General features: G+C 37.8%; 8 protein-coding genes across 10 annotated transcripts; 3 read left to right on the top strand and 5 right to left on the bottom strand.

Annotated features, from left to right (window-relative positions):
- The first annotated feature begins 2,008 nt into the window (after positions 1–2,008).
- Positions 2,009–2,820, top strand: LOC124327636 (armadillo-like helical domain-containing protein 3). The gene is made up of 4 exons (XM_046786621.1): positions 2,009–2,224; positions 2,288–2,381; positions 2,443–2,612; positions 2,697–2,820. The coding sequence occupies exons 1-4, from the start codon at positions 2,034–2,036 to the stop codon at positions 2,797–2,799; spliced, it is 558 nt and encodes a 185-aa protein (XP_046642577.1). The 5' UTR covers positions 2,009–2,033; the 3' UTR covers positions 2,800–2,820.
- A 2,017-nt stretch (positions 2,821–4,837) lies between these two features.
- On the top strand, positions 4,838–5,646 carry LOC124327638 (transmembrane 9 superfamily member 2-like). 2 transcript variants are annotated; one of them, XR_006916206.1, is made up of 4 exons: positions 4,838–5,071; positions 5,134–5,305; positions 5,381–5,498; positions 5,561–5,646. XR_006916206.1 is itself a non-coding variant. In XM_046786623.1 (3 exons), exons 1-3 carry the CDS (start codon positions 4,895–4,897, stop codon positions 5,446–5,448), a joined length of 417 nt encoding a protein of 138 aa, XP_046642579.1. In that variant the 5' UTR covers positions 4,838–4,894; the 3' UTR covers positions 5,449–5,646. The 2 variants fall into 2 exon arrangements, 1 of the variants encoding a protein (XP_046642579.1); XM_046786623.1 differs by having other exon boundaries at positions 5,381–5,646.
- Positions 5,647–6,511: 865 nt separating this feature from the next.
- Positions 6,512–7,077, bottom strand: LOC124327694 (dynein light chain Tctex-type protein 2B-like). Its single transcript, XM_046786694.1, has 3 exons — positions 6,918–7,077; positions 6,722–6,855; positions 6,512–6,654 (listed from the first exon to the last, which is right to left on the bottom strand). The coding sequence occupies exons 1-3, from the start codon at positions 7,075–7,077 to the stop codon at positions 6,607–6,609; spliced, it is 342 nt and encodes a 113-aa protein (XP_046642650.1). The 3' UTR covers positions 6,512–6,606.
- A 979-nt stretch (positions 7,078–8,056) lies between these two features.
- LOC124327637 (phosphatidylinositol 3,4,5-trisphosphate 3-phosphatase TPTE2-like) lies at positions 8,057–9,067 on the bottom strand. Its single transcript, XM_046786622.1, has 4 exons — positions 8,833–9,067; positions 8,595–8,707; positions 8,381–8,476; positions 8,057–8,182 (listed from the first exon to the last, which is right to left on the bottom strand). The coding sequence occupies exons 1-4, from the start codon at positions 9,053–9,055 to the stop codon at positions 8,072–8,074; spliced, it is 543 nt and encodes a 180-aa protein (XP_046642578.1). The 5' UTR covers positions 9,056–9,067; the 3' UTR covers positions 8,057–8,071.
- Positions 9,068–9,098: 31 nt separating this feature from the next.
- On the bottom strand, positions 9,099–11,122 carry LOC124327693 (phosphatidylinositol 3,4,5-trisphosphate 3-phosphatase TPTE2-like). The gene is made up of 8 exons (XM_046786693.1): positions 11,077–11,122; positions 10,318–10,437; positions 10,209–10,214; positions 9,993–10,112; positions 9,885–9,928; positions 9,754–9,818; positions 9,520–9,662; positions 9,099–9,222 (listed from the first exon to the last, which is right to left on the bottom strand). The coding sequence occupies exons 4-8, from the start codon at positions 10,046–10,048 to the stop codon at positions 9,099–9,101; spliced, it is 432 nt and encodes a 143-aa protein (XP_046642649.1). The 5' UTR covers positions 10,049–10,112; positions 10,209–10,214; positions 10,318–10,437; positions 11,077–11,122.
- Positions 11,034–12,291, bottom strand: LOC124327635. 2 transcript variants are annotated; one of them, XM_046786619.1, is made up of 3 exons: positions 11,676–12,291; positions 11,463–11,585; positions 11,034–11,226 (listed from the first exon to the last, which is right to left on the bottom strand). In XM_046786619.1, the coding sequence occupies exons 1-3, from the start codon at positions 12,044–12,046 to the stop codon at positions 11,073–11,075; spliced, it is 648 nt and encodes a 215-aa protein (XP_046642575.1). In that variant the 5' UTR covers positions 12,047–12,291; the 3' UTR covers positions 11,034–11,072. The 2 variants fall into 2 exon arrangements, with proteins under 2 accessions (XP_046642575.1, XP_046642576.1); XM_046786620.1 differs by having other exon boundaries at positions 11,463–11,579.
- Positions 12,292–14,882: 2,591 nt separating this feature from the next.
- LOC124327634 (phenoloxidase-activating factor 2-like) lies at positions 14,883–17,175 on the bottom strand. Its single transcript, XM_046786618.1, has 10 exons — positions 17,038–17,175; positions 16,775–16,963; positions 16,391–16,686; positions 16,170–16,319; positions 16,085–16,107; positions 15,904–16,005; positions 15,598–15,834; positions 15,471–15,514; positions 15,245–15,402; positions 14,883–15,176 (listed from the first exon to the last, which is right to left on the bottom strand). Exons 2-10 carry the CDS (start codon positions 16,956–16,958, stop codon positions 15,021–15,023), a joined length of 1,350 nt encoding a protein of 449 aa, XP_046642574.1. The 5' UTR covers positions 16,959–16,963; positions 17,038–17,175; the 3' UTR covers positions 14,883–15,020.
- A 1,559-nt stretch (positions 17,176–18,734) lies between these two features.
- LOC124327474 (U2 snRNP-associated SURP motif-containing protein-like) lies at positions 18,735–23,860 on the top strand. The gene is given in 22 exon segments (XM_046786410.1): positions 18,735–18,976; positions 19,049–19,117; positions 19,119–19,143; positions 19,211–19,397; positions 19,456–19,583; positions 19,640–19,713; positions 19,777–19,942; positions 20,008–20,171; positions 20,233–20,292; positions 20,624–20,667; positions 21,056–21,160; positions 21,232–21,347; positions 21,404–21,518; positions 21,582–21,744; positions 21,811–22,077; positions 22,145–22,262; positions 22,323–22,445; positions 22,509–22,830; positions 22,888–23,035; positions 23,124–23,314; positions 23,420–23,494; positions 23,638–23,860. Coding segments are annotated over 22 exon segments (2,847 nt in total). The 5' UTR covers positions 18,735–18,901; the 3' UTR covers positions 23,750–23,860.
- The last annotated feature ends 605 nt before the right edge of the window (positions 23,861–24,465 follow it).

The following is a 24,465-nucleotide window of genomic DNA, read 5'->3' as shown; positions in this document are numbered from 1 at the left end:
CCCGAAAAACCCATATGAAAAATACACGCCGCCTTATGGAACGGCGCGGGGTGATCCCATACTTATGGAGGGGACTGTATGTATGGTGGGATACACACATGTATGATGTGTTTCCAGATTCAGTTCTTTCTAGATTCTTCTTTCTCATTCAGAGACTCGCCTCCTTCTGGAATAGTCGCTATTGCACAGATTAAAACAGTTTTTTGAATTTTCACTTCTCTTTATCTTCGATAGCCGCGATATTAAGCGGTATTTTTGCATTTTTTAATTCTTCATCTTTAACAGCCGCGATATCGAGAAGTTGTTTTATATTCAAAGATTGCTGTTTCCTTTTCCCTGAGGTGAGTCAGTCATGTAACGTGAATGAGACTCAAATTTTAAATGCTTTTCTGCATTTTCTGCAGATGTATTTGTCACAAGAAGAAATCGCCCTTGCCATGCAAATGACGGGTAACACTCCTGAAGAAATGTTAGTGCAAGAGTACCTTCAAGAAGCAAGAACTACTCAGAACTTTTTGGAGCAAGTTTCATCGTGCAGAGAGCTCATTAATATATTGGATTGGAGGTTCCCTCAGTATGAAAAGAGTTCCTCGGTGTCTTATAAGTTGTTGTGCAGCAATCTTCACAACCCCACGAAATTCAAAGGGGTAATGTTTAATATTTAATTTTTAAGCTTCTCAATTTTAACGATTAAATTTATCCTTCAGGAAACCCCCATTTCTGAAGGAGATTGGGACACGGTGAAATTCAGGCTAATTGCCATTCAAAATTCTATCAAGAGGCTACGGTACACCAGAGGGAAAAAGAAGAGTAACCCCCTCAAAACATTTGGAAAAAAGAAGCCGATGGCCAACAAAAGAGGAAAAAAAAACAGGAAGCACATTTTGAACAATATCGACTCAGTAATTGAGGATGTCATAATGGCCTCCCTCAATTGATTGCCCAATCGGATAAAAAAATTCAAATTTTGTACATAAAATTTATTGACATTCAAAAACAAACTTAAACAAACAAAAACAAACATAACAAGTATAAATATGTTGAATTCCCCCCCCCCCCTCCTGGTTATAAACTTTTGAACGAAACAAACAAAAACAAACATAACAAGTATAAATATGTTGAATTCCCCCCCCCTCCTGGTTATAAACTTTTGAACGAACGAACGAACTGTGAACTGCGAATAAAACATTTATAAATTTCAATTTTTTATGTCCCAATTTCAATTTTTTATTCCGGCAACCACGTCGTAAAACCTGATATCGTGATCGGCTTGTCAAATAAAATGATAAAACTCAATCTGATCCGATCAACACAGCGACTATTCCAGAAGGAGGCGAGTCTCTGAATGAGAAAGAAGAATCTAGAAAGAACTGAATCTGGAAACACATCGTTGCCAGATTAATTTATAAAATTAATTTTTTTAATTAATTAAATTAATTAATTTGGCATTAAATTCATTTGATAAATTCATTTGGCATCAAATTAATTTGTTTTATTAATTTTATAAATTAATCTGGCATAGCAACATAAAAGCTGGTTTTGCTCGAACGCTCGAACTGCAATTGATGTAAACAGTGACATCATTGAGCTTTTGATTGGTGGGGGGCTGCTGATATGCAAATGCAATTGCTAACAGAACATTGCTCGGACATTTTGACAAGTTTGACCAAATAATGTTAAGATTTTACGGACTTTCATTTAAAACTATTGAATTATACTCAGGTGAATGCCCAGTTCCTGTTAAAGCCCTATGCCTGAAAATGATGGTATTAACTTGCACTGGCAATGATAGTAGGCTATTGCACAAAATCTGTTCTTTGAGTTTCTTACTCAACATTCTGTTTTTGACTCTCTGGTTCACATACTTTGCCAGACTCAAGGTAATTTCATTTCAAACACATCAATAAGTCCTTTTTTCATGACTTTCATTACATAGGACGTTTGGAGCTGGGGAAGGATGCTGTTGTAGTATTCACACTCATAGTGTGTTATCGCAAAACTGGAAGTGCTAATCCTATGTAGTCAAACTTTCTATGCTTGACGATGAACTTGCCTTTACGGCTTACGCTCAAGTTGCCATGGCCTCTTTGGGTGAATTCAATGAACGCTATGTTCAGAGTAGGCAGGCTGAACCACAATCTTCCTGGCTATTATCCTCTTTAACTTCCATGGGTGGATCTATGTTTGTTTCCTATGAAGCAGAGATTAGGATCGGACAAGTCAAGTATGTCACCATTTCAACATGTATTCAACTTATCAGTTTATAAATGCAGATTTATTTCTTCAGAGCTAACGATGCGGGACTATTAGCACTGTACCAAGCCGTCCATCTCAATCGACATTTTGTTGGTATCATAGCGCAAAGCTTAGCAGACGTAAATGTAAGCTAGTTTGCAAAACTTCAATTCTCCAGTATCTTAATTGAAATTTCGTTAACATTAGCCTCCAACAGCCAGTCCAGAAGACAGTGAAATAGCTAATCAAGCGAATCAGGCCGATATTACGAATCCGAATAATGCAACTAGTGGCGAAAAGAACAACGTGACATTGCCGCCTTCTGTAGATATTGCCATGCCCACCTCCAATCTCATGGCTACATATTTGGAATACTGGTAAGGGATTATTCAATTGAATTTCATCCTTGAATAAGAATCTTTTAGAAATGTATAATCAAGATACTTTTTTTTATTTGACAGTTCAATTGTGATGCAAGACACTCGTTCAGAAGCTTCGTATCACAGCACTAAGCTTTGCTTCCTAATACTGACTTGCGTTTCAGAAGACGAGTACGCCAACTAGTTGATGCACGATCCTGGTTTAACATTCCGAGTACCACTGCACCGGTTGCCGATGCGACATCGCAAAAGTTTGACTGACAAAACAGTGAAAACACCGCCGTGGTTATGATTATTAGGTCTTTTTCATACTGGATGGAGAGTCAAAACTCTACACCGACTCAAGATCAGGTTTTTATTTAAATGTCTAATCTTAAGAACAATATATAATTTCAATAAAATATCCTTTGTAAAGATTTTAGAAGTCGTTCGTTCGCATTATAATTTTTTTGACACTGAAATTGCATGAAAGTTTGGATGCATACGAACGTTACGCTGTTTGCGACCACCACCGCTGAGCGGCTTTCCTTTCGTCAATTGTAAATCATCATTTTCTACCTTTCTCAAATGCCTCCTGAAAATTGTACGACAGGGTCTTTATCTGTTAAATCTTATACTTTGCAGTTAAGGAGCGTTGTCTCGGTCATCCGTTCCACGACTGATCCATCCTCGATAGACGCCCATCGCTTGCTACTGGAATCCACAGCACCAACCACCCCGACGTCACCGTCCGCACCGATCTGAATTCTTGATCAACCCGGTGATTTCAGATATTTTATTGTTTAGTGGTGCCATCAACTGAAATAGGACGGCACCGTGTATGTAGCATACGAACAGATTGAATATAATACCACATCCTGATCGTGTATTTATTTTCAAGTTGTGTACGATTTAAATAATTTATCTTTGATCCTTCCCATGTGCACGGATTTGGTTAGCAAACCGCAAAGTTTTATATTATTATTGGCCTTTGTTGGAGAAAGGATGACATTTAAATTCTTTTTAGAGGTTGTATAGGGATACCTGCGCATACACCCATGCGTTTTAGCTAACAAAAAGTTAGTTAGTTTAATCTATGGCCTCAAAACGATACACTGATACTATTGTGTTATGCCATATTTTCTTTTTTAATGTCATTTTATTTAAACTTTTTGAACTCGCAACGAACGAATATTTTATGTCTGAACTGCTGGGAGATTAACTGGATCGTGATGTATGCATGTCTAAAGACATCGACTTTATACCTAGGGAAAAGAAAGATACATTCTTATGAGTTTTTTTCCGTGATGAAATCAAAGGGAACGTTTCCATTTTGGGCTGTGAACGTGAAGCAAATAACTAACTGGAAAACCGCCGCGACGATACTTTTATTTTATTCCAGGTTCCAGCTAGGTAAACTTTGTTAGTTTTATCGCAATTTGCCACCACGTCTCATTTTGTTCAGCATTCTAAAAAAACTGTAATTAAATTAAATAATTAAAAAAAAACACGGACATTTATTGCAGCTATTTTAAGTTTAGTGGCAGGTTCGACGATAAATGTGTCAGCTTGTGGTATGGCAAAATTTTTACCCATTGAACCTCCGATTAAAACAAGAAAATTCCATAACGGCGAAGTACCTTATTATTTAAAAAATTCCAATGATAAATATTTATGTCTTCATCAATCCTCGTTATCTCTGCGACTATATACGTGAAAGTCTACAGCTACGACGGATTTCACGGCCGAAATTTTTTCTTTCTCAAACATTTTCTGATCCACACACCGATGACCACAAGCGGGACATTTCTATTTGTTTTATCAATTTTTAATTTCGAGTCGTGTATTTTCGGTAAGTTAATGCGATATTTTATTTGTCCACAAAAAAATAAAAAGAGAAAAGACAGCCGAAAAGACATGGGCCATTCTTTATTCCCCCCCTGAGATTTCACTTCGTTTTGCATAATTTAACCCAGATTTAACCCAATTCCATTTATGGAAAGGGGCTCCTAAAAAGCAATTCCTCCCAGCCGTTTTATTGTGACATTCAACGTCGTGGACCGCGGAAGGGATCGAGAATATTCTGTTTTAGTTTCTATTTTAAATTGAGGCGGAATTAATTGTAGGAGAGTGAAGATTTGGGCTCTTGCGCGTTCATCAACCTGTAACCCATGACTGTTTGAGCTGACGGATATCCCTAGGAAAAGAACGATTTTCATTACAAAGGTCATTAATGGTATCAAATCCCACGGCAGGTTCCTGACCAAAGTGTTTACACCCGTCCGGCACCAGGCATCGTCATGGGAGGCGTTTTGCCGTTTGGTTGCATCTTCATCCAGCTATTTTTCATCCTAAATTCACTGTGGTCCAACCAAATGTACTACATGTTTGGATTTCTCTTCTTGGTCTTCATCATTTTGGTCATCACATGTTCAGAAACTACCGTTCTACTCTGCTACTTTCATTTGTGTGCTGAGGTTTGTCTAAATTTCGAATGTTCGAAAAATGTTTCAAAATCTAAATTTTCATTAATTTACAGGACTATCACTGGTGGTGGCGCAGTTTTTTGACAAGTGGGTTTACAGCCTTTTACTTGTTCCTTTATTGCGTCCACTATTTCGTCACAAAACTGGAAATTCAAGATGCCACATCCACTTTCCTTTACTTTGGATACACTTTCATCATGGTTTTCATGTTCTTCCTTCTTTCCGGTAAACATTTTTTTTTAAACTTAACTTGTCAATATTTTTAGCTAAATATGCGTTTTTTTTTGTTTTTTTTTACAGGGACCATTGGTTTCTTTGCTTGCTTTTGGTTTGTCCGCAAAATTTATTCAGTGGTGAAAGTGGATTAATTTTATGTTACAAAAATGCTGGCCATACCTACTAGCAAGCATTAATAAAGGTATTTAGTTGTTTCTGTTTGCAGTTGATACAATTGATCATTATTATTAATCATTCTCTCAGCTCATGCACACCAGTATTGATCAGTGTTCTGCCGAATAAAATTTTCGAATAAAATTTCAAATAACGAATAAGGAAATCATCGTATTCGTTATTCGTTATTCGTCGAATAAAATTTTCTTTATTCGTATTCGTTATTCTTATTCGTTGTACCTCACGCTTCATTATTTCGAATACAATTCCGAATATTTACAAAAAAAAAAAATTTTTTTAAAGTTTGCTGTTTAGTATAGATTTTTCAATTTTGCCTCGTTTAGTCACGTGTCTTTCGCCGAGAATTTTTGGAAAAATCTATTGGAGTCCGTAAATCCAGATGGCTCTGGTGTCGCCGACCAGCAGACCAATTTGTTTTTGATTTTTAGAGTTGAAACGAAGGTAAAAGAATGGATTCTGAATTAATCACGTTCACGCTACTCTTTTTGATCGTGATGTGTACCGTGATCTAAGAATAAGCTACTATTTTACACATGAGAAAAACCGGTTGTCTTCCTCGCAAGTCGCAACAGTTACAAAGGCTGTAGTGTGATGTGTTCTCTTTTCTGCACTTTGTGTTTTTTTTTTAAAGAAACTGAATTTAATCAGGTCATATAAGATTGTAGTTAATAATTTCGGCAGTTAGCTGCTATAATAGCGCATTTAATAATGAAATAAGATTTATTTCAAAACGCACTTTTTGCCGTTAGAGGGGTTTGGATTACGGACTCCCATAGGCGCGACCTTTTTTTTATTTGCTATTCGAAATTTTATTCGAAATTTTATTCGTATTCATTATTCGTTATTCTATTCGAAATTTCGAATAAAGACCTTATTTTTATTCGTATTCGTTATTCGTCGAATAAATGACAGTTATTCGTTATTCGAGCTACGTTCGAATAACGAAAAACCTTATTCGACAGAACACTGGTATTGATTGCATCATGATTTTCCTTGTAATAAGATAAGCATGTAACTCACACACATGTAACTTTTGTATTGGTCATACTGGTAGAAAAAGAAAGGAGTAGAATTGACTATTCAAAGATAAATTTTATTGGTTCACTGCTTTTCTTTTAATAGTAGTATACTCCATAGGCAACTGCCACACAAAACAGAGAATCCTAGTAAAGTAAAAGAATGAGAATGTTTAACAACAAAAATATTGAAAGTGGATATAAAATGTTATACACTCATGAAGGTTTGAGTTGCATAGTTATCTGCTTCTGCATCCCACAAACATCTTGTAGCCATCCGAACTCCTTCTCCTCGCTGCTCTCCAATAAGAACTTGCGCAATTATTTTATACCTAGAATAGTTAAGATCTGAATCATACAATCCATTAACACAATCTATTTTGTTTTATGTATAATTGAATTTGTACAACCTTTGATTTTATGCTTTATTTTGTCTGCTATTGATCTACACCATACTGGACTCTGTTCAGCATCATACTGCTTTCCACTTAGTTCTTCATTAAGTATGGTTTGGATTATAGACTTCACTGCATTTGGTCTGAACCTGTGTAAAAAGGTGAACATCTTCATTTTAGATTTTTTAAACAAAGACAAACAGTGGATGTATGAATTACTTACTTTTTGTCAAGTGGGGGTTTTATAGGATAAGAATTTGGTAGTTTTTCTTCCGTATCATTTTATCAGGCATTTCTGAGAAATTTATTCAAAACTGTTAGATTCGTGGCCATGACAACCAAACACAAGCTTTTTATTTTTATTTTATTTTTTTTAATTTGAAAACAGACGTCTGACGTCTAGCAGACGAGCAAACCAGGTTCAATAGACTTCTATAGGGTTTCTCTACGCAAGCTCCCGCACTGAGTAAATTTTCCTCGTGGAAAATGGAACTTTTGATCGGAGCCTTTAATCAGAGCCGCTCGCGGGTGTGTTATGTATTACATGAAGAACACCGATCGGCACCTTTCAAGAATTAATGAATTATTACAACGAATCACACAGCAGTCTGCAAACTCTCTTAAGGGTATATTGACTTACAATTACGAGAAATTAAAAAAATAATTTACCCAAAACTGTCCCGTTACATTAATTTTGGTCATCCAAACATATTTGCTGCCTTCCAGTTCCAGATACTAACTAAAGTTGATGGGACGATCCTAAATAACTCTATGGTCGCACAGTTAACCCAAGGGTAATAAAATTTCAATCAATGTTGGCACGTGTCAAATTGCTGACTTATTTATTTCATATCGTTTATTATGTAGCCGGATTTCCGATTTAAAATAATGATCAATATTTCATTAATATTTATTAAAAGCACTTCATCACATTTTATAAGAATTCGGGTGATGTCACGGACAAACTATTGCATCCGCATCTATTCTATTACACTCGCTAAAGTCTAGCTGAACGACAAAATCAGGTGTGAAATACCGCCAAGTGTTGGATTTGTGGGGATTGTCCAATTCTTCTCGTTTCAACCGTAGCCTGGAACATTTCCGTCCGTCAATAATAAAAAAATGTGAAAATTTAAGTTTTATGATTATTGGAAGTATCAATTTGGTTACTAAATTTTATTATTCAAATGAAATGAATATGCACACCTGTTGTTATCTATGAAACTGCAATTGAACCAGAAGTATAGAACAGCATTCATGTAGCCTCTAGGCACGCTCCTCTAATCAGCGTATCCACGTTGATTCCAATGCAGGTGATTATTGTGGGTGAGGAAGTAAAAATCAAAAATATAAATAAATAAATAAAAAAATTTTAAATTTTTTATGTATGCAGCCATATTATGTGGTTTAATAGAAATGTGAAACCACACAAGGCCATTCTTTGTTTTCACGAACAGTATAAGTCAAATATCCTGTACCGATCGATGACGGATTATGATCTGCACGTCCCCCTGAATAGGTGGTGCCTTGCTTAATAAGCATTCGACGGCTTCCTCTCTTGCTAGGAAAATAGTCTGAAATATTTATGAAATCATTATTTTAAAAAATAAAGGAAATTTGCATTCTTTAGAGCAATGGTAATTATGCATTTATGGATTGAAGTTTAAAATAAGTAGGAAGCAATCCAATAACCTGGCAGCAATGTTGTTTCCGAAAATCAGCTTGGAACACGGGAGATGTGCCTCGGTTATCATAAACTTCAACGGTAAAATCTGAGCCGTCCCCCTTTCCCAGCTGTGAAATACCTAGAAAATGTCACATCAAATAATAAGCTGCTAGACGAATGTTTTGATACGTGTAAAAATTGGCTTAATTTCTTCGGAGAGAATATGAGACATTTAAGCTCGCATTTAAGTATTGGAGTCATCACCTTCCATCCGTATTTTTCGTAGATGGACTTTTTTATCTGGTGGTAAATCCCCTCCGTTTTCTTTGATCCTTTCGTAATAGTGTACGTATCGGCACTGCGAAGGGGTTTCCACGCCTTGAAACGAATGTCCGTATCGGGTATCGGTTCTGCGTGATCCAAAGTAAACCAAAGAATCCTCTGCCTTCAGAAACAGTTCCGCTTCCACAAGCCAAACGCATATCATGGTTCCCGTGCGACCGTTCCACCTGAACGCGGGAAAGTGAAGATTATTGACTTAGTTTTTGTTGACGAATGAAAACGAACTTTTTACCTTTGCAATGAACAGCAATCACGTTGTTGGGATCAGATTCTAACCAGTTGCGAACACTCGTAGTAAATTCAATCATTTGCCTAATTAATTTAATATAATCGTTTTATTATTTTGAAACCTTATAAAATTCATTTTCCTTCAGTTTCAAGAAACCAAATGATTTTTGTAAATTTTTCTTTGGTCCCAATCTTATTATTTCTACGGAATTTTGTATTTATGGGATAGCAGAATTTAATAAAATTAATTAATAGCTAAGAAACACAAATTCTGTTTTCCTATTTAAGTTTCTAGTATTTAAATATTTGGATAGTTTGATCAGTACTGTATATTAATCACAAGGTAATTAGCTGACAAGAAAGATAACTAGTCGTATTTACCTACAAGTTGGCACATTGTGATCGTCAATCGGAAAATTTGCAACTCTGCCATGAAAATAGGACGGACTGTAGCTATGCTCACTGCATAAATTGTAAACCTTGTAGCGATTTGGATGTTTTGTGTCCGAAAGTCGGACGACTTCCTATTGAAGAACAGTGTGTAATTGTTGAAAAATTTAAATATTTAATAACTCCGCAATTAGACACAACCACAGTATTTATGTTTTGACATACAGACATTGGGTTCCGATAAAAGGACATTTTTCCTGAAGATGGGAAGCTCATCGCAATGATTTTATCTGTAATGAAAACTTTTAGTGAACAGAACTTAAATAATCATATATTTCCAAACTCATTAGAGTTACCTGTGACATATGTTAAATCTAAATCAAATCCGTCGTACTGGTATCTTTACTTGGAATAAAATAAGCGTGAATCAATGAGCCAATTAATTTTCGATTCGCATGTCTTACCTGCGCTTGTTTCTAGAGACCATTAGCCTAGCAGCATTGGCCAAGCGCCTCTGCATAGTAAAAATTCTGAATACGCGCACGATTCTGAACAGACGGCACAATCTAGCGGTTTGCAGCAGCCTGCGCAATCCATCAGTATAATACGATCAGAAAAATTCTTATGCCTGCTTTGCAACATCCTCTACAGAGATCGTCGTTTTTCTAGCAAAATAGTACCGGTATCTGGAAATCAAACGTAAAAGAGTTCATTGCACTGAATTGGATCAAAACTATAGGCAAATTCAATATGAAATCTAATGAATAAACTTCAATAAGGGAGAATTACTGTAAGCCGTTGGATGTCGGGGTGTCATCAACGATCAAATCAACCAAGGAGAAAATGAAGGTCGAAAAAGTCACCAAGGCATCCAAGTCATTGTGCCATTGTTGAACAAAAGGGATTAATCTGATGTGTTTAAATATATGTAGTCATTTCAACACCTTTTTGATTAGAAACTGAAAGATAATAGGTTAGGAAGAGCTCTGACGATTGTGCAAATATACTGTAATTCAGTGTGCTGTTCCATACGCGGTTTCGTTACTTATTGGAGGCACAATCGTCAGAGTCGTCCGTTTACCTTTTACCTTCATTCCATTCCAAACCAAAAGAAAAAAAAAATATTAATATCGTAACGGAGCCCGTAGACAGCCACTTATTTCTATAAGACTTTTTTTTTCCTATCTGCTACAAAATTAACCTGATTATTTATTGCGCTGTCATTACCCAAGCGGTTGCTATCATCGTTAATAACCATAATAAAAATGGAACCATAATTTCTTTTTTTTTATAATCTGCGATAATTCTTTTTTCAAATAATAATTTTTAGTCACTACAAAGGATTCTCAGTTGAAAGTCATTAAATGGCTAATAAAACAATAAAATACCAGTATTAAACTAAAAATCTACTAAACGGGGTTTTAAATATTTTTCCCCCGAAATGAACCGCTTGGGTAAGATTTAAAGGAAAATGGAAATTCTTTCAAATGATTTCATTAGAAAAAAAGAGGCTGTCTCCACGCTCTCCATAATAATTCGTAAGTTTACCCTACAGCGACGATACGTAGAAGAAGCTCAATAAGCAAGTAAACAGATAAAACGAAATCCGTTATGACGTAGTTATCTCGTACATAGATGACGTTCGATCCATTTGTGATGCTGTCAGCGCTTCCTGAAACTTCTATCTGGTATACCAGACTAAAACGAAATAAATAAAAACAACAATTAGTGTCATACAACATAATCGAATGCGCGCTAATCAATAGGGGCCTATAAGTTAAACTGCAAATATACGCGCATGTTTGAGTGCGTGAAAGATGATGTACTTTAATTTCCAGAATGGAGAAGGCTATTGCTTTTTGTTCGAGAAGGATTTGTTGAAGGGGGACAATCGCCCAGACACCAACAACTGCTGTTGAAATTATATAATTTACCTGTTCACAATGACGTCTGCAACCACAACTCCGAGATCAGACAAAATGCAAAGAGTAGTCAGAAGGTTGACTGGAAAGCTTTGCATTAGACGATCAAGTTTCCATATTATTGGCGATCTGTACCTTGCATAGGAAAATGTTTATCTATTGAACACTATTCACACATAATTCTTTCATGCAACTTTTTAAAAATATATAGTTTGAAGTTAATACCTTAAGTAACCCTCTTCAGGTGGATCAAATTTCACCACGCTAAGTCTCCTTAGGGCAGCAACTGGAGAATCGTCCAAGCTGGATCGAGCATCGCTTAGAAAGTTTTCCAAATGTTCCAGCGGAGCACTAGATGTAGTACTTGTACTGATACTTGTCCTAGTTAATACGGGAGGCGCATTTTCCAACGAATACTTTTCACTGCCATTGGACAAAGATAATGCACAATCAAAATTCTCCCCTTGAGCATCATCACCAGAATCGATCTGAATATGTTGCGTATCCAATTCTTGTAATGATTGAATCGACAGTTCGGACGAGTCGATGACGAAACAAGGGTTGTCTAAACCACCACTAAGCGCATTGGAACTCATGTTTTGTTTTTTATTGACAATTCTTTTTAAACACGTCACATAATTTCTATTTTACTCAATTATCCAGAGAAGATTTGGAGAAGAGTTGTTGGTTGCACAATACCTGTTTGCGACTAGTCAGGTGATCCTTTATTCAAGTGGTGAATGTGTAAACTGTTCAGCCACTTCCAGCCGAAAGTTCTTTTATTTTGCATTGGCGACAAAGAGAAATCCATTTCGGCAGCTCGATCATCCTTCTGCCTCGTGAAAATAAACAGAAGGACTAAGAAAACTATGCGCCAACACAAATTAAAAGAAGAAAAACAATTTATGCTGGCTATCGTATGTAAAAGAAAAATGAATGAGTATTGTCACGTATTGACGAATCGTCAACATGTGACAACTTATTTCCCAAAATCAGTTCATTCTCGATGATCCTGTCTCAGAATACACGCAAAAACAAAACGCACTCGTGATGATACCTGTAAACACATCATCATCATGTGATCTAGCGCGTTTTAGAGCCACAATAACAACATTTAAACAAGCCGAAAGCGGATATTCCCAGTTCTTTGCGATTATTCAGCATGTAGTTCTTCGATGTATTTATTTTATTTAGTGCGTGAGTATGGGTGCAAGTTAGAATATCATAAAAAGAAAAACTAACTTTCTCTTTTTATTTACTTCAGTTTTATTCTGAATTGTGTAAAAGTTTTACTTCTGTAACGGAATAGCGATCAATGGCGATTGATATGTTTAACGAAATCTTTCTGTTGCAGTAATAAGTAAGTCTAGGCTAATTTCGAAATAACAAATTAAATGAACTTGAAATTTATTTTATTGAATTCGATCGTCACACATAAATTCAGACAATATAACGTTTCTTGGCGACATATGGATCACAATTGGTAGTTGTCCCGAACGTTATTTAGTATCGGGTGACCAAGTCCTCGTAACGGGGGGGATTTTCATCTTCTGGTGGCAGATTCGGGTAAATGGTTGCTGATCCTGTTGCCGCAGGAGGTTCGTCCAACGAAGTTGTGGCGGGTTCTGGTGTCAGGTTGGTAGGAATTTGACCAGTTTGTGGTGGAATGGGGTCATTCCAATGACGTGGAAGTGTTGGATCTTCAATTCCACTCTGCCTCCAATAGTATTCCCCCAGTAGCCAAAAGCCAGCAACAATAGCGCTCTTGATGTAGCCGGAAACGAAGTCAATGTTGACACTTGCATCGTTGCAGTTGATAATCAAGCAAGCACTGGCCAAGGTAACCGCTACATTGATGACTAATACCACCAGGCCCCAGACAATCGACGCAATGCGGAACTCCATCTGTGCGTTTGATACCGCCAAGAGCACGAAGTGTGCCATCTTGACGAATGTTATTACCATCAGGTAAGCTTGTATTGCTGCTAATTTGGGCAGCGAATCGGATAGGGCCGGCATCCACATTCCAGCAGGTGTTGTACACTTCACCAGAACAATACTGTCGGGACTGCAAAACAGATCGAGTGGTCGGCAGGCGGCCAAGAAGTTTGGAGCCAATCTTTCGGAATAATAACGATTGTTACTCCACATCCAGACGAGAACGAGTCCAGTCAATAATGTTGCGATCCAAAGTAGAGGGCGATAGCAAAACTTGAGAAAAGTCGTCCTTTTTTTTATTTTGCCCCATTCGTTGAGGAAATCAATGCTGGCAAAGTTTACAGAAGACCAAATGAGTCCAAAGAAGAGGCAGAATTGTTTACATTCTATCCTTTCCGGTGATGCCATCGGGTGGTTTATGTAACTTTTGTCGTTGCAGATTATTTGAACCGTGTCTGATTGATGGTCAGGTTTCTTGAAAACGAAGAACAAACACGTCCACACAATCAACAGAATCAGGAATACGATCGAATCTCTTTTGGACGACAAGAATCTGATCGATTTTGAAGTGGCCATTTTCACTTTTTCGAAGTTTGCCATTGTGAAATTGGGTTTTTAGTTTGTTGAATATCCGCTTGGTCTAGTCTATATATGCACTCCGTTAACCGAAACTTCACCAGCAGTTGTTAAACTGGCCATTTATTGTAGATTTGGGGAAAATTAACTTGACACAATTATTTTTAAATTTCGTTTATCGTTAATTTACAATTTAACAAATAATGTACAAAAGAAATTACTACCTTGCGATAATTACTTAATTTGTTATTTGCATCGTCAAAACTCAAAAGTGACACTTGGCTTAAATTTGTGCCAGCGTAGCAATCTGTTGATTTTTTTTAAGAGGATAAAATGTTATGGTTGTCGCAATTACTACAAGAAAAATTAATGAGTGCCATCACGTGTTGATGAATCGTCAACATGTGACAACCGATTTTCGAAAACCAGTTCATTCTCGATTATCCTGTCTGAAACTCCCGCAATACACGCAAAAACGGGGCAAAGGAGTGGTGATAGCTTTAATCACATCAATTGATCCAAATAGACGTAAAAATCAGTGAGCAAATATTCCCAGCTCTATCCGAAAATATAGCTTTTAGTGGATGCATGTATCTATTTATTTTTCAAATGTATACTTCATTGCAAAATTTAGCATATTGATGTTGTCCTAGACGGTAAATTGCATTGCTCAATAAGGAAATAGACTCAAAAAAGTGATTCTTTTGAATAATCGTGTATGGTTGTCGAATTTAAAAAATATATACTTTGCCGAATTCCGGCAATAATTTGTTGTTACTAAGATTATTAGCACGCTTAATTTAGCTATTTAGCACCTCTATAGAGAAATACATGCCATCGAATCGAATTTTTCCTTGGATCTGTAGTTTTTTTCCGCATTTTTTATTTTAAATTTCCCCGATCAACCAAATGCATATGTATGGTGGGGAAATAATTTATTGCCCCATTTTCATAGGAAGGTGTGTACGTTTCGAAAATTCGCAGAAATATAATAGGCACGTGAAACAGCAAAGGCAAGCGAAATGTAGGTGGACAGCGGCAATATCATCAGGATGATTACACGAGCTCGGAATTCAACCAATCAGCAAAACTTCGGACGTTTACGTAGACACCGGGTAGACTTTGTTCGGCACATCCAATTCCCCAAGCGACGAGTCCAACGAGCTCAGCTCTTCCGTTCACCTCGCAGACCAAAGGTGAGCCGCCATCGCCCTAAACACAATAAAATCGCGTAAGATGGCTGTCGATATTTTATCGTTCAAAGTATCAATTATAATTACAGTGCAAGCGTCTTTTCCTTGTTCACCACCAGCACACACGAAACTTGATCGGCTTAGCTGGAAATGAGGACCAAGGCGAGTTCTTCTGAGACGCTGTTCGCAATCGTTGGCATCCAAAACTGGGACATCAACTTTCTTCAAGATATATTGGAAATTTCCTAATCAAATAACAAGAACATTTAAAAAAATTGAACTAAAACTGAATTTTAAAACTCAAAAAATTTACCTGGTGGTCCAAATGCGTCTTTGCCCCATCCAGTCACCCAACATCTATTATAGTTATTAAAAATGTCAAAATTAAAACCCATTTTTATGGAAGTCAATTATCTTCAAAACTCTTCGTTAATACATACCTTCGGCCAACATAGTTGGCTTGGAAATTTGATGGGCAAACTGGGTTGATGTGAGGTGTTGAGGCCAAATTGACTGGCTGCTCTAAAGTCAAAACAGCGATGTCGTTCTGCAGGTTGGCACGGTTGAAAAATGGATTCACTTTGACGCGGGTTACGCCCAATTCGACGTATTTCAGAGGCTCGACATTAGCTTTAGCGTCCCATTCTCCTAGCCTAACCTTCAGGCCAGTTCCAGCACTATAAATTTTAGAAAAGAAAAGAGTCAGTCAGAATTTTAGCATATCAAATTTTAATCAAAATTCTTACCCAAAGTTAGCGACTTTGTGGGCGGCTGTAACAACGTGTCGAGGGCTGACCAACACACCACCACCGACATAGTTGTTGTTTGGACCTAAAATAACAACCATCCTACAAGAAACATAAACAATTAATCAACATTTTCTTTATTACATCATACTCCTTTGTAATTGAAGGAATGCTTTCTCACCATGGAAATTCGCCAAATTTAGCCTAAAGAGAAAAATAGTTTTAGTTTTCAAATGTCTGATAAATCATTACTGATCAGTTATTACCTGAGTAGTGTCTAAATTGTATCCAGGAGTAGGGATAATATTTGATCGTCCGCAACTTCCTTGCACTGGGGCAGCAGGTGGGGCAACAGGGAATGGATTATTTGCGACGCAGCAATATTGGAAGGAATTCTGGCAACGAACTCCTGCTGGCTAAAAAATTGAAAATATTCTTACAATAACCGTTTTTATTTCTCTGTCTAGAATTTAATATTCTCGCTTACCTTATTGACGATGCGCACGTCAATGAGGCCGGCACCGTCCGTATTGACAGGTGGGATATTGTTAGGAAGTTGCTGCGAATGTCCAGGTATGGGTGGAGGAGGGAGTGGTCCGGAGCCAGGTGGTGGAAGAGGAATATTTCCCGGTGCAGGATTGGCGCATTTCCCTACAGGAACGCACAAGCACTGACCAGACTGTTTTCCAGAAACATCTTCTTCGGGAATGTAAGGATTTGGTTTTAGAGCTGGATCTTTCTTCTGTTCGCCAATAGGAGCTGAACCGGGGATAGCTTCTAGATCTACACATAAATAAAACATATTAAATTAGGCTTATAGAATTTGTACTATCAAATAGACGAAAAATGGGAAATCAAATGATTAATTTACTGAGATAGCCGGCGAGAAGACCTAGACGAGTGTGGACCAACTCGTTGTCAGTACCCAACGCATCTACAGGAGCGTTGGGTAAATCTACAGGAACTGGTTCTTCCTCTTCCCCGAAAGAAATTTGTGGCTTGGCTACCACCGACGACACAAAGACAACGAATACTAACGCAGCACTTACTTTCATTCTGTCTAAATAAATGATTATGAAAATGTTGTTGTTAATAATTTTTAAAAAAGATATTTAGCACTTAAAGTTGTCTTACCTCGAGTTCAAGTTCTCTTAGAAGAAACTTGTTGAATGATCTGACTCTGGCTGTTGCTTTATATACTGGCTGATTTATCCTCCAGCACACGCTGTTAACACAAGAGACCAGCTAGTTACCAACTCCTGGAACCAATAGAAACTGGTTTTTCAGTTGGAGGGTCACGTGACTTTGTCGGGATTTCCCAAGGTGAGTGTACACGTTATTTTTTTTCCCTCTCGGCTCATCAGGTGATTTAATTTAGGTTGTTCAACCATGTGTGCGGTTCACTTATAAAGCCTTTGTTATCATCAACCGGATGTGCCAATAGCTAAATGACGAGTCATTTCCATATGGCATTTGCTTTACTATTTGTTGTAGCTGCATGCCTATATTTCGACGAATCAATATTATCGCTTTATAGTTTGAGGTTCTTTGGTTTCCCCTCATTCTTCCCCAGCAGTTTTTCCTCAAGGCTATTTTTTGGAGAGAAAGCAGTCAGTCAAGCTCAAGGTCTTTTTTAGCTTCTGCTAACACACCTTGGCACCGCAAACCCAAGTGTAAAGCCATCAACCGGTCATCAGCAAAAACAAATTTGGCGGAATTGTTTTAAATTTAAGTTTAAAAAAATAAATTTTGGGAGAGAATATGAGCAATAGAGCAAAATTGTTCGTTAATTGCAAGATTAGATAGTTTGGGTTACCTGATTGAGCTGTATGAATTTCAACACACACTAGTTAATTCGTTTTGTAATCAAAATTTCCCATTCATTTGATACGTGCATAGAAAAAAATGTCGTTCTTTTATTGTATTCAGGGATAATGGAAAGGGAAATTAGGATATACGATACATGCATGCACCAGCCAAAACTTCAATGTAATATGGAAAAACCCAACGTCACTATCGAGTTGTACCCAAAATGAAAATTTCCCAAACTAGAAATAACAAAATAACGGAATGCTTTTGATGTTCTGTAAGCATGTATATTATATAAGTTGGAAAACCCTTTCATGTGGATCTGTTTTGCTTCGGCCGGGACTTCGGCCATGCACAGAAATTTACAATTAGTACAATTAACAGAACATAACGTTATATTTAACGAGATATAAGTGAAAACTTCCGCTAAACAGTTATTGTGTAAAACAATGAAACTTTAGGGATAATGAGTATTAAATTAGGAAAAATTTTACGGTGATTCCATTATAATTTCTTCTGATTTTAAATTACCCTAGTAACAAAAAGTGGTGATGTTGAATATTTTTGGGACTTTCGCTACACAATAAATTTTATGATTTCTTGTTCCTTTCTGTAATAATGTTTAAACGCGATTTTATGCAAGAATAATCAAGAAAGATTCGACAATGGAATACGACGATATTGGAGTCCATTCAATTTCACGGTGACATCAAACAATGGAATTTATCATCCCTGTAATAAGGCTGTAACAAATTTTACATGTTTTGGGGCCGATGGCTCGCGTGTTGCCCTCACGCGCATTTTCTTCTCCACCAGATTTGATCCTACTGACTGCCGGGCTGTCGGCCTCGCCTGTTACACAATGTAATAAACATTTATGACAATTGAGTTTACGACATATACTACATGTTTTTTTCCTAACGCGAAAATCAACGGAATTTCAGTTGTCATATACTCATGACTCATGTTGGCGATGTGCCGATCTGTTTCTGTGTTATGTTGTTAAAAAAGAAAAATAATGATTGGCATCGCTGTTCGGCTTCGATGCGAGCTGAAATCGGCTGAAATGGTATGAAGTGCTTGTGGAATGGATTGATCGAAATATAATTAAACCTTCTATGACGTGAAATTACAAGAAGATACTCGACTTCTTTTTAACATTCTTGCAACATTAGTGTATTGTGTCAAAATGGCCAAAAGAGGACTGTCTCGTAAAGAACTCGAAGAAATCAAGAAGCGCGAAGAAATTGAAGCTGCTGCTGAGGTGATAAACATTTGTTTGGAGATGCTGAACTTCAAATAATTCAATATTATTGTTCATTGGATTTATCATTAGGTATTTGAGGAGTTTGTAGCCACATTTCAAGAAGATGCCAGCAAAGTCAGTAAAGTTTGGGTCAAAGCGGGGTACCTATGATGCTGGTCAAAGAAGTAACAGATTACACATTTTATGCTGTAATATAGCCATTTTTCTTAATATTTTCATTTAAATTTGCAGAGGAAGATGCTAAAGATAAAGGCAAATTGTATAAACCAACATCTAAATTGGCGAGCTTAGCAGAATCTTTCTCCACAAGATCCAAGGCAAACGAATCTAAGGAATCTAAAGAATCAAAAGATAAAAGTTTACAAAAAAAGGAGAAGAAAAAGAGCAATCTTGAGATGTTCAAAGAGGAACTCAGAGTGTAAAACTAGATTATTCTCTTATTTAAAAAATAATGTTACAATTAAATTTTCTTACAGTATCCAAGAAGAAAGAGAGGAACGACACAAAGTTAAAGCTCACTTGAAACCAAGTCGCTTTGAGCCTGTCAATGTGAGTTCTCCAAGTACTAGCAAAAGCTCTCTTGCTCTTGGATCAATCTTGATAGGTATGTAAATTGTAATTGCATTTTGTAGCAAATTTGTCACACTTTTTTTGTTTCAGAAGAAAAGACAGGATCATTTGATGTAGGAGATCCCAATACCACTAACATTTATTTAGGCAATATCAACCCTAAGGCAAGTTTTAAATAAATCATGTTTTTATCAACTTAATTAACATAAATTGAATGTCCCTTGCAGATGACAGAACAACAATTGATGGACACATTTGGAAAATATGGACCTTTAGCCAGCGTAAAAATCATGTGGCCTCGAACTGAGGAAGAGAAAGCAAGGAATCGAAATTGCGGATTCGTAGCCTTTATGTGCCGAAAAGACGCAGAGAGAGCGATGAAAAAATTAAACGGTTTGACAGTTTATATTCCGTTTTTTGCATCGATGCATTTATATCAAATGTTTATTTTTCAACAGGTAAAGATATTCTGTCTTTTGAAATGAAACTCGGATGGGGGAAGGCCTTGCCAATTCCTGCTCGACCGATTTACATACCGCCAGCATTACTTGAAAAAACGCTTCCTCCACCACCAACCGGCTTGCCTTTTAATGCAATACCCTCCCCACAAGATATTGATCAGGTATGCAGTACCTTAGATGTTCTTTCAAACATAATTGAAATTAATATTTCCCTTGTCACAGATCCCGCCACCCGGAACACCCTACCCAACACACGGCGAGGCGTTGGAGAACTTCAACAAGGTATTGGGGGATGGGCTAAGCTATTTCAATCAACCCAGCAATATGACTGACACAAGACTCGAGACTTTTTATCCGCCTGTTCCGGCATTGTTACTCATGGTCGGCGGATAAAAAGAAGCGAGTGCTTTGTGTGCGGTCGCTTCGTTGGGAGGTCTCATCTTTTCTATTCGTGTTCTTCGGCGGAAAGCGATGAAACCCAGCCAAAAATTTGTTTTCATGCGTTGCATTCGTTTGGCTAGTGAAGACCGTTGTTCGTGTCTCACTGCTCTCATACTATTGTGTGTTTGGAAATATGTTGATGTTTCACCCGGGTTTGCTGCTTCTCTCGCAGATTATATCCAGGGCTGTTGTCAAAGTGGTTATCCCTACAGACAGGTATGTAACAAAGATCAAGCCTCATAATACCTTGAAGCTGCGCGGCTGTGTGACATTACCCTGCTCCCTCCGAGCCCCAGGGAGTATACACGTTTTGTCACGAAGGAACAACACATTGTTCTTTTCATTCTTCCAATGCGACTATTCCTTAAGTCTTATTTAATTCCTTTGTAAACTTTTAACTAACACTCGGAATGCTTGACCAAAAAAAAAGAAAGAAATTTTGCTTTTTCAATTGACCCACTTCTTTTACATCATCGAACAAAATTTTTTAAGTCGGTAGCTAATCTTAACATTTTCATTTTTATCACCACGTAAATCTGTACGATTGACATTTGTGCGTGTCATACGTATGTTGAACTTGGTTTTCTGGAACTGGTGTACACAGAAATTTGTTGTGTTTGATTCATCGAATGATCGAATCTGTTGTTCGAGAGGGCCCAATGCTTGAGGCCATGGTGATGAACAAGGAAATTGATAACCAGCAATTCAGGTACCTAAATTGTCTTTTCTAAAAATGTTGTTGGATAGTAATTATTATTTGTTTTTTACTTTTGCAATCAGGTTTCTATTTGAAAACCGGAGTCCAGCTCACATTTACTATCGCTGGAAATTGTTCTCAATCCTACAAGGCGAGTCTGGTAATGTGTGGTCCACAGAAGACTTTCGCATGTTTAAAGGTAAAATTTCTTTTTATTTTGTAAATTATCCAGCGCTCATTTTAAAAAATTAATAGGCGGTTCCATCTGGAAACCCCCGTCTATGAACCCGTTTTCTGAGGGCATGCCAGACGAACTTTTCTCGTCCGACGAGGAAGATGATGAGAGTCGCCGACGATCGCTCAGCAAATCGTATTTACTACAATTATTTTTTGTAATTCATTAAGCAATTCTAATTTACGTTCAAATCCATAGTCAAAAGAAACGACTAGAATTGATGTTGAGAAAATTGACTCCTGAAAAATCCAAAGTAGCGGAAGCTATGATTTTTTGCATCGAGCACGCCGAAGCTTACGAGGAAATCATCGATTTCGTTACCGAGTCACTCAATAGTGTCAAAACCTATATTCCTCAAAAGGTAATTTAAGTCGTGACTTCCAAGTTGGAAGAAACCTACTTAATTTAATCTTGTTTTTTTTTTCAGTTGGGAAGATTTTTTTTGGTATCAGACGTCCTTTACAACTCGTCTGCAAAGGCGGTCAATGCTTCCAGTTTCCGTTCGGGATTCCAGTCACACATGGTGGAAATAGTCAATTATATGCATCAAGCGTACGAGGCGACCGAGAGCCGATTGAAAGCCGAAGCTTTTCGACAACGAGTTATGCTCTGCTTTCGAGCTTGGGAAGAATGGAATGTCTATCCCGCCGAATTCCTCATTCATTTGCAAAATGTCTTTCTGGGCCTTGTCTCTGTAAGTTTTTTTTTTTCTATTTTTAAATCTTTCCAACACTTCATTAATTATTTTGATTTCTTTAAAGGCCGATCAAGATGTTTCTCAACGGACTTCAGGCAACGTTGAAGACGTCGACGGCATTCCACTTGACGATGCAGAAGCAATCGACGGAGCTCCACTCAGTGATTCCGAAGATTTGGATGGTACATTTCAAATACAAGTTTTTGAAGTACAAGTAATTTAATAATTTTTTCTTTTTTCAGGTGTACCTTTGGACGGTGCGGCTCTTTTGAGGAGTGCAGTCAAACTCCAAACTAGTTCTCCAGCTCGTTCATTTACAGTTACGAAATCAAACAAATATGACGCTGATTTTGATGGAGTGCCTAGTAAAATTGATTTTTATAATAATTAATTAATTCACCTATTAAAATTTTTATAAATGTTATTAGTGTCTGAAGATTTGGACGGAGTCCCGATAAAAAGCTCGTCTTCACCGGTAGTGCGAAGAGACCGGAGACGTGAAACTAAGTCATCATCAACTTCCAAATGGGAAACACCGGCGCCGGTTGTAGCCACTAGCAAGTGGGACAATATCGACCCCGATTCAGAGTCAAATGAGCCGTCAAGAAAAAAGAGTAGAGCCAAACATAATGAGGACATCTTTGCGGATCTGGAGAGCACTAAACAAAGAGGAGCTGCTTCAGATGAAGATCTCGACGGTGCCCCCCTTGACTCGTCACCAGAGGCAACGCGACACAGCTCCGGTTCTAGGTAGTAACTGTTAATTACAATACATTTTGCTTGACCGACTCCCAATTTTGTCTGAAGGAATGAGGATCAACGTGGGAAACTGCGAGAGCTTGAACTGAAAGTCGTTCGCTACCAAGATGAACTCGAAGCCGGACTACATAATCAAATTCCGGGCATGTCAGTTTCAGAACAAGTTCAACAATACCGCGAACATCTTTTACGCAAGGTTAAAAAGAATAGATTCTTTATATCTAATACTTGGTATAAATTGGCGATGTTAATCACTGGTTCCCTTTTTTGATTTCGTGTTACAGTCAAAACGGGATCGTTCTCAAGAAACAGTTGACGGTCGAGATCGCGAATCTAGAGAACGGCGCACGCCTCACAGTACCGAGAAATCAGATCGTGGTTCTGGTCGACAGGCAACTGACAGGGAACGTTATAAAGAAAAAGATAGACGACGTTCAATTTCCAGATCAAGGTCTCGTTCCAGATCGCCAAGAAAGTAAGTCGAAACTTCGTTTGACATTTGAACACGCCCAAATTTGACATTTGACCCCACCCCAAATGAATGATTTGTTGGCCATCCGTGTAATTATGCTGCCTTTAGGTCATCGCGATCAAAACGAACGAGATCATCGAGGTCGTCCAGTCCGAGTCACACTTTACGAAGAACCCCCCGGAGGTATGATGATTCATCCGCAGCGTGTCGATAGATTTCGTGATTAAAAGGACTGCTGCGTGCAGAGTCCTTTTATAGCGTTTACCGAATACTACCATTACTACTACTACTAGTACTACTAAATGGATGATGATTACATTTTATAGGTCAAGATCAAAAAGCGATGACTCGTCGAAACGATCTCGCCGCTCTCGAAGCCGTTCGACTTCTCCACGAAGGCCGTCTAAGAACCAGAAGAAATCCAAAAATTTGAAATGAAACGATTCGACTGCTGTTTGGTGGTGCAGTTTTCCAAATTTCGTGTTCCCTCGGATGTTGTTCAACTTTTGCTTTTTTTTGGTATTCAATACAATCTGCCTTCTAGCGGTATCCAACAGCCGTCGTTTCGTGGCCAGTTGTTGTATAGACCGATCGGGAATTCGACTGTTTACCCCTGCGTGCCCCTGTGTGTGTGTGGGAGCAAATACCTGGTTAACTAACGAGACGAACCTGGTCGGCGGTCGTTGGCCGGGACGACGTCCTCGTTTTTAAATCCCTCTCACACTTATACGTGAACGCACTTGGGAGGCGTCACAGATGTTTACGCTGTCTGCAGTTCAAGTCCGAGCCGGGCAACACAACTCTGGCCTTGCTGCTCACCTACTTCCACACATGGATCTATATTGTTTTTGCTTTTTCCCAGGTTTCGTATACTAGTAAGTCTCTCCAAAAATAGAGGTTATGTGCAAATCACCCTTCGGAGAATGACACACACACGTCTCTACCACATTCTGGCCACACACACATACACACCAGATGGTATCACACACAAGTAAACAGAGGGCGAGGAGCACACACACAACAAACGGAAAAGAATACAGTTTGGAATCGCTTATGTTTCAGCAAATGGTGGAATTTTTTTTTATTGTTACAGCCACAGGAAACCGAGACAAACAAGAAAATAATAAAAATTAAAAATAAAAAAAATAAGAAAA

This window comes from Daphnia pulicaria, chromosome 2 (genome assembly GCF_021234035.1).
Source record: "Daphnia pulicaria isolate SC F1-1A chromosome 2, SC_F0-13Bv2, whole genome shotgun sequence".
NCBI lineage: Eukaryota > Metazoa > Arthropoda > Branchiopoda > Diplostraca > Daphniidae > Daphnia > Daphnia pulicaria.
This window is presented reverse-complemented; position numbering and strand designations above follow the sequence as displayed.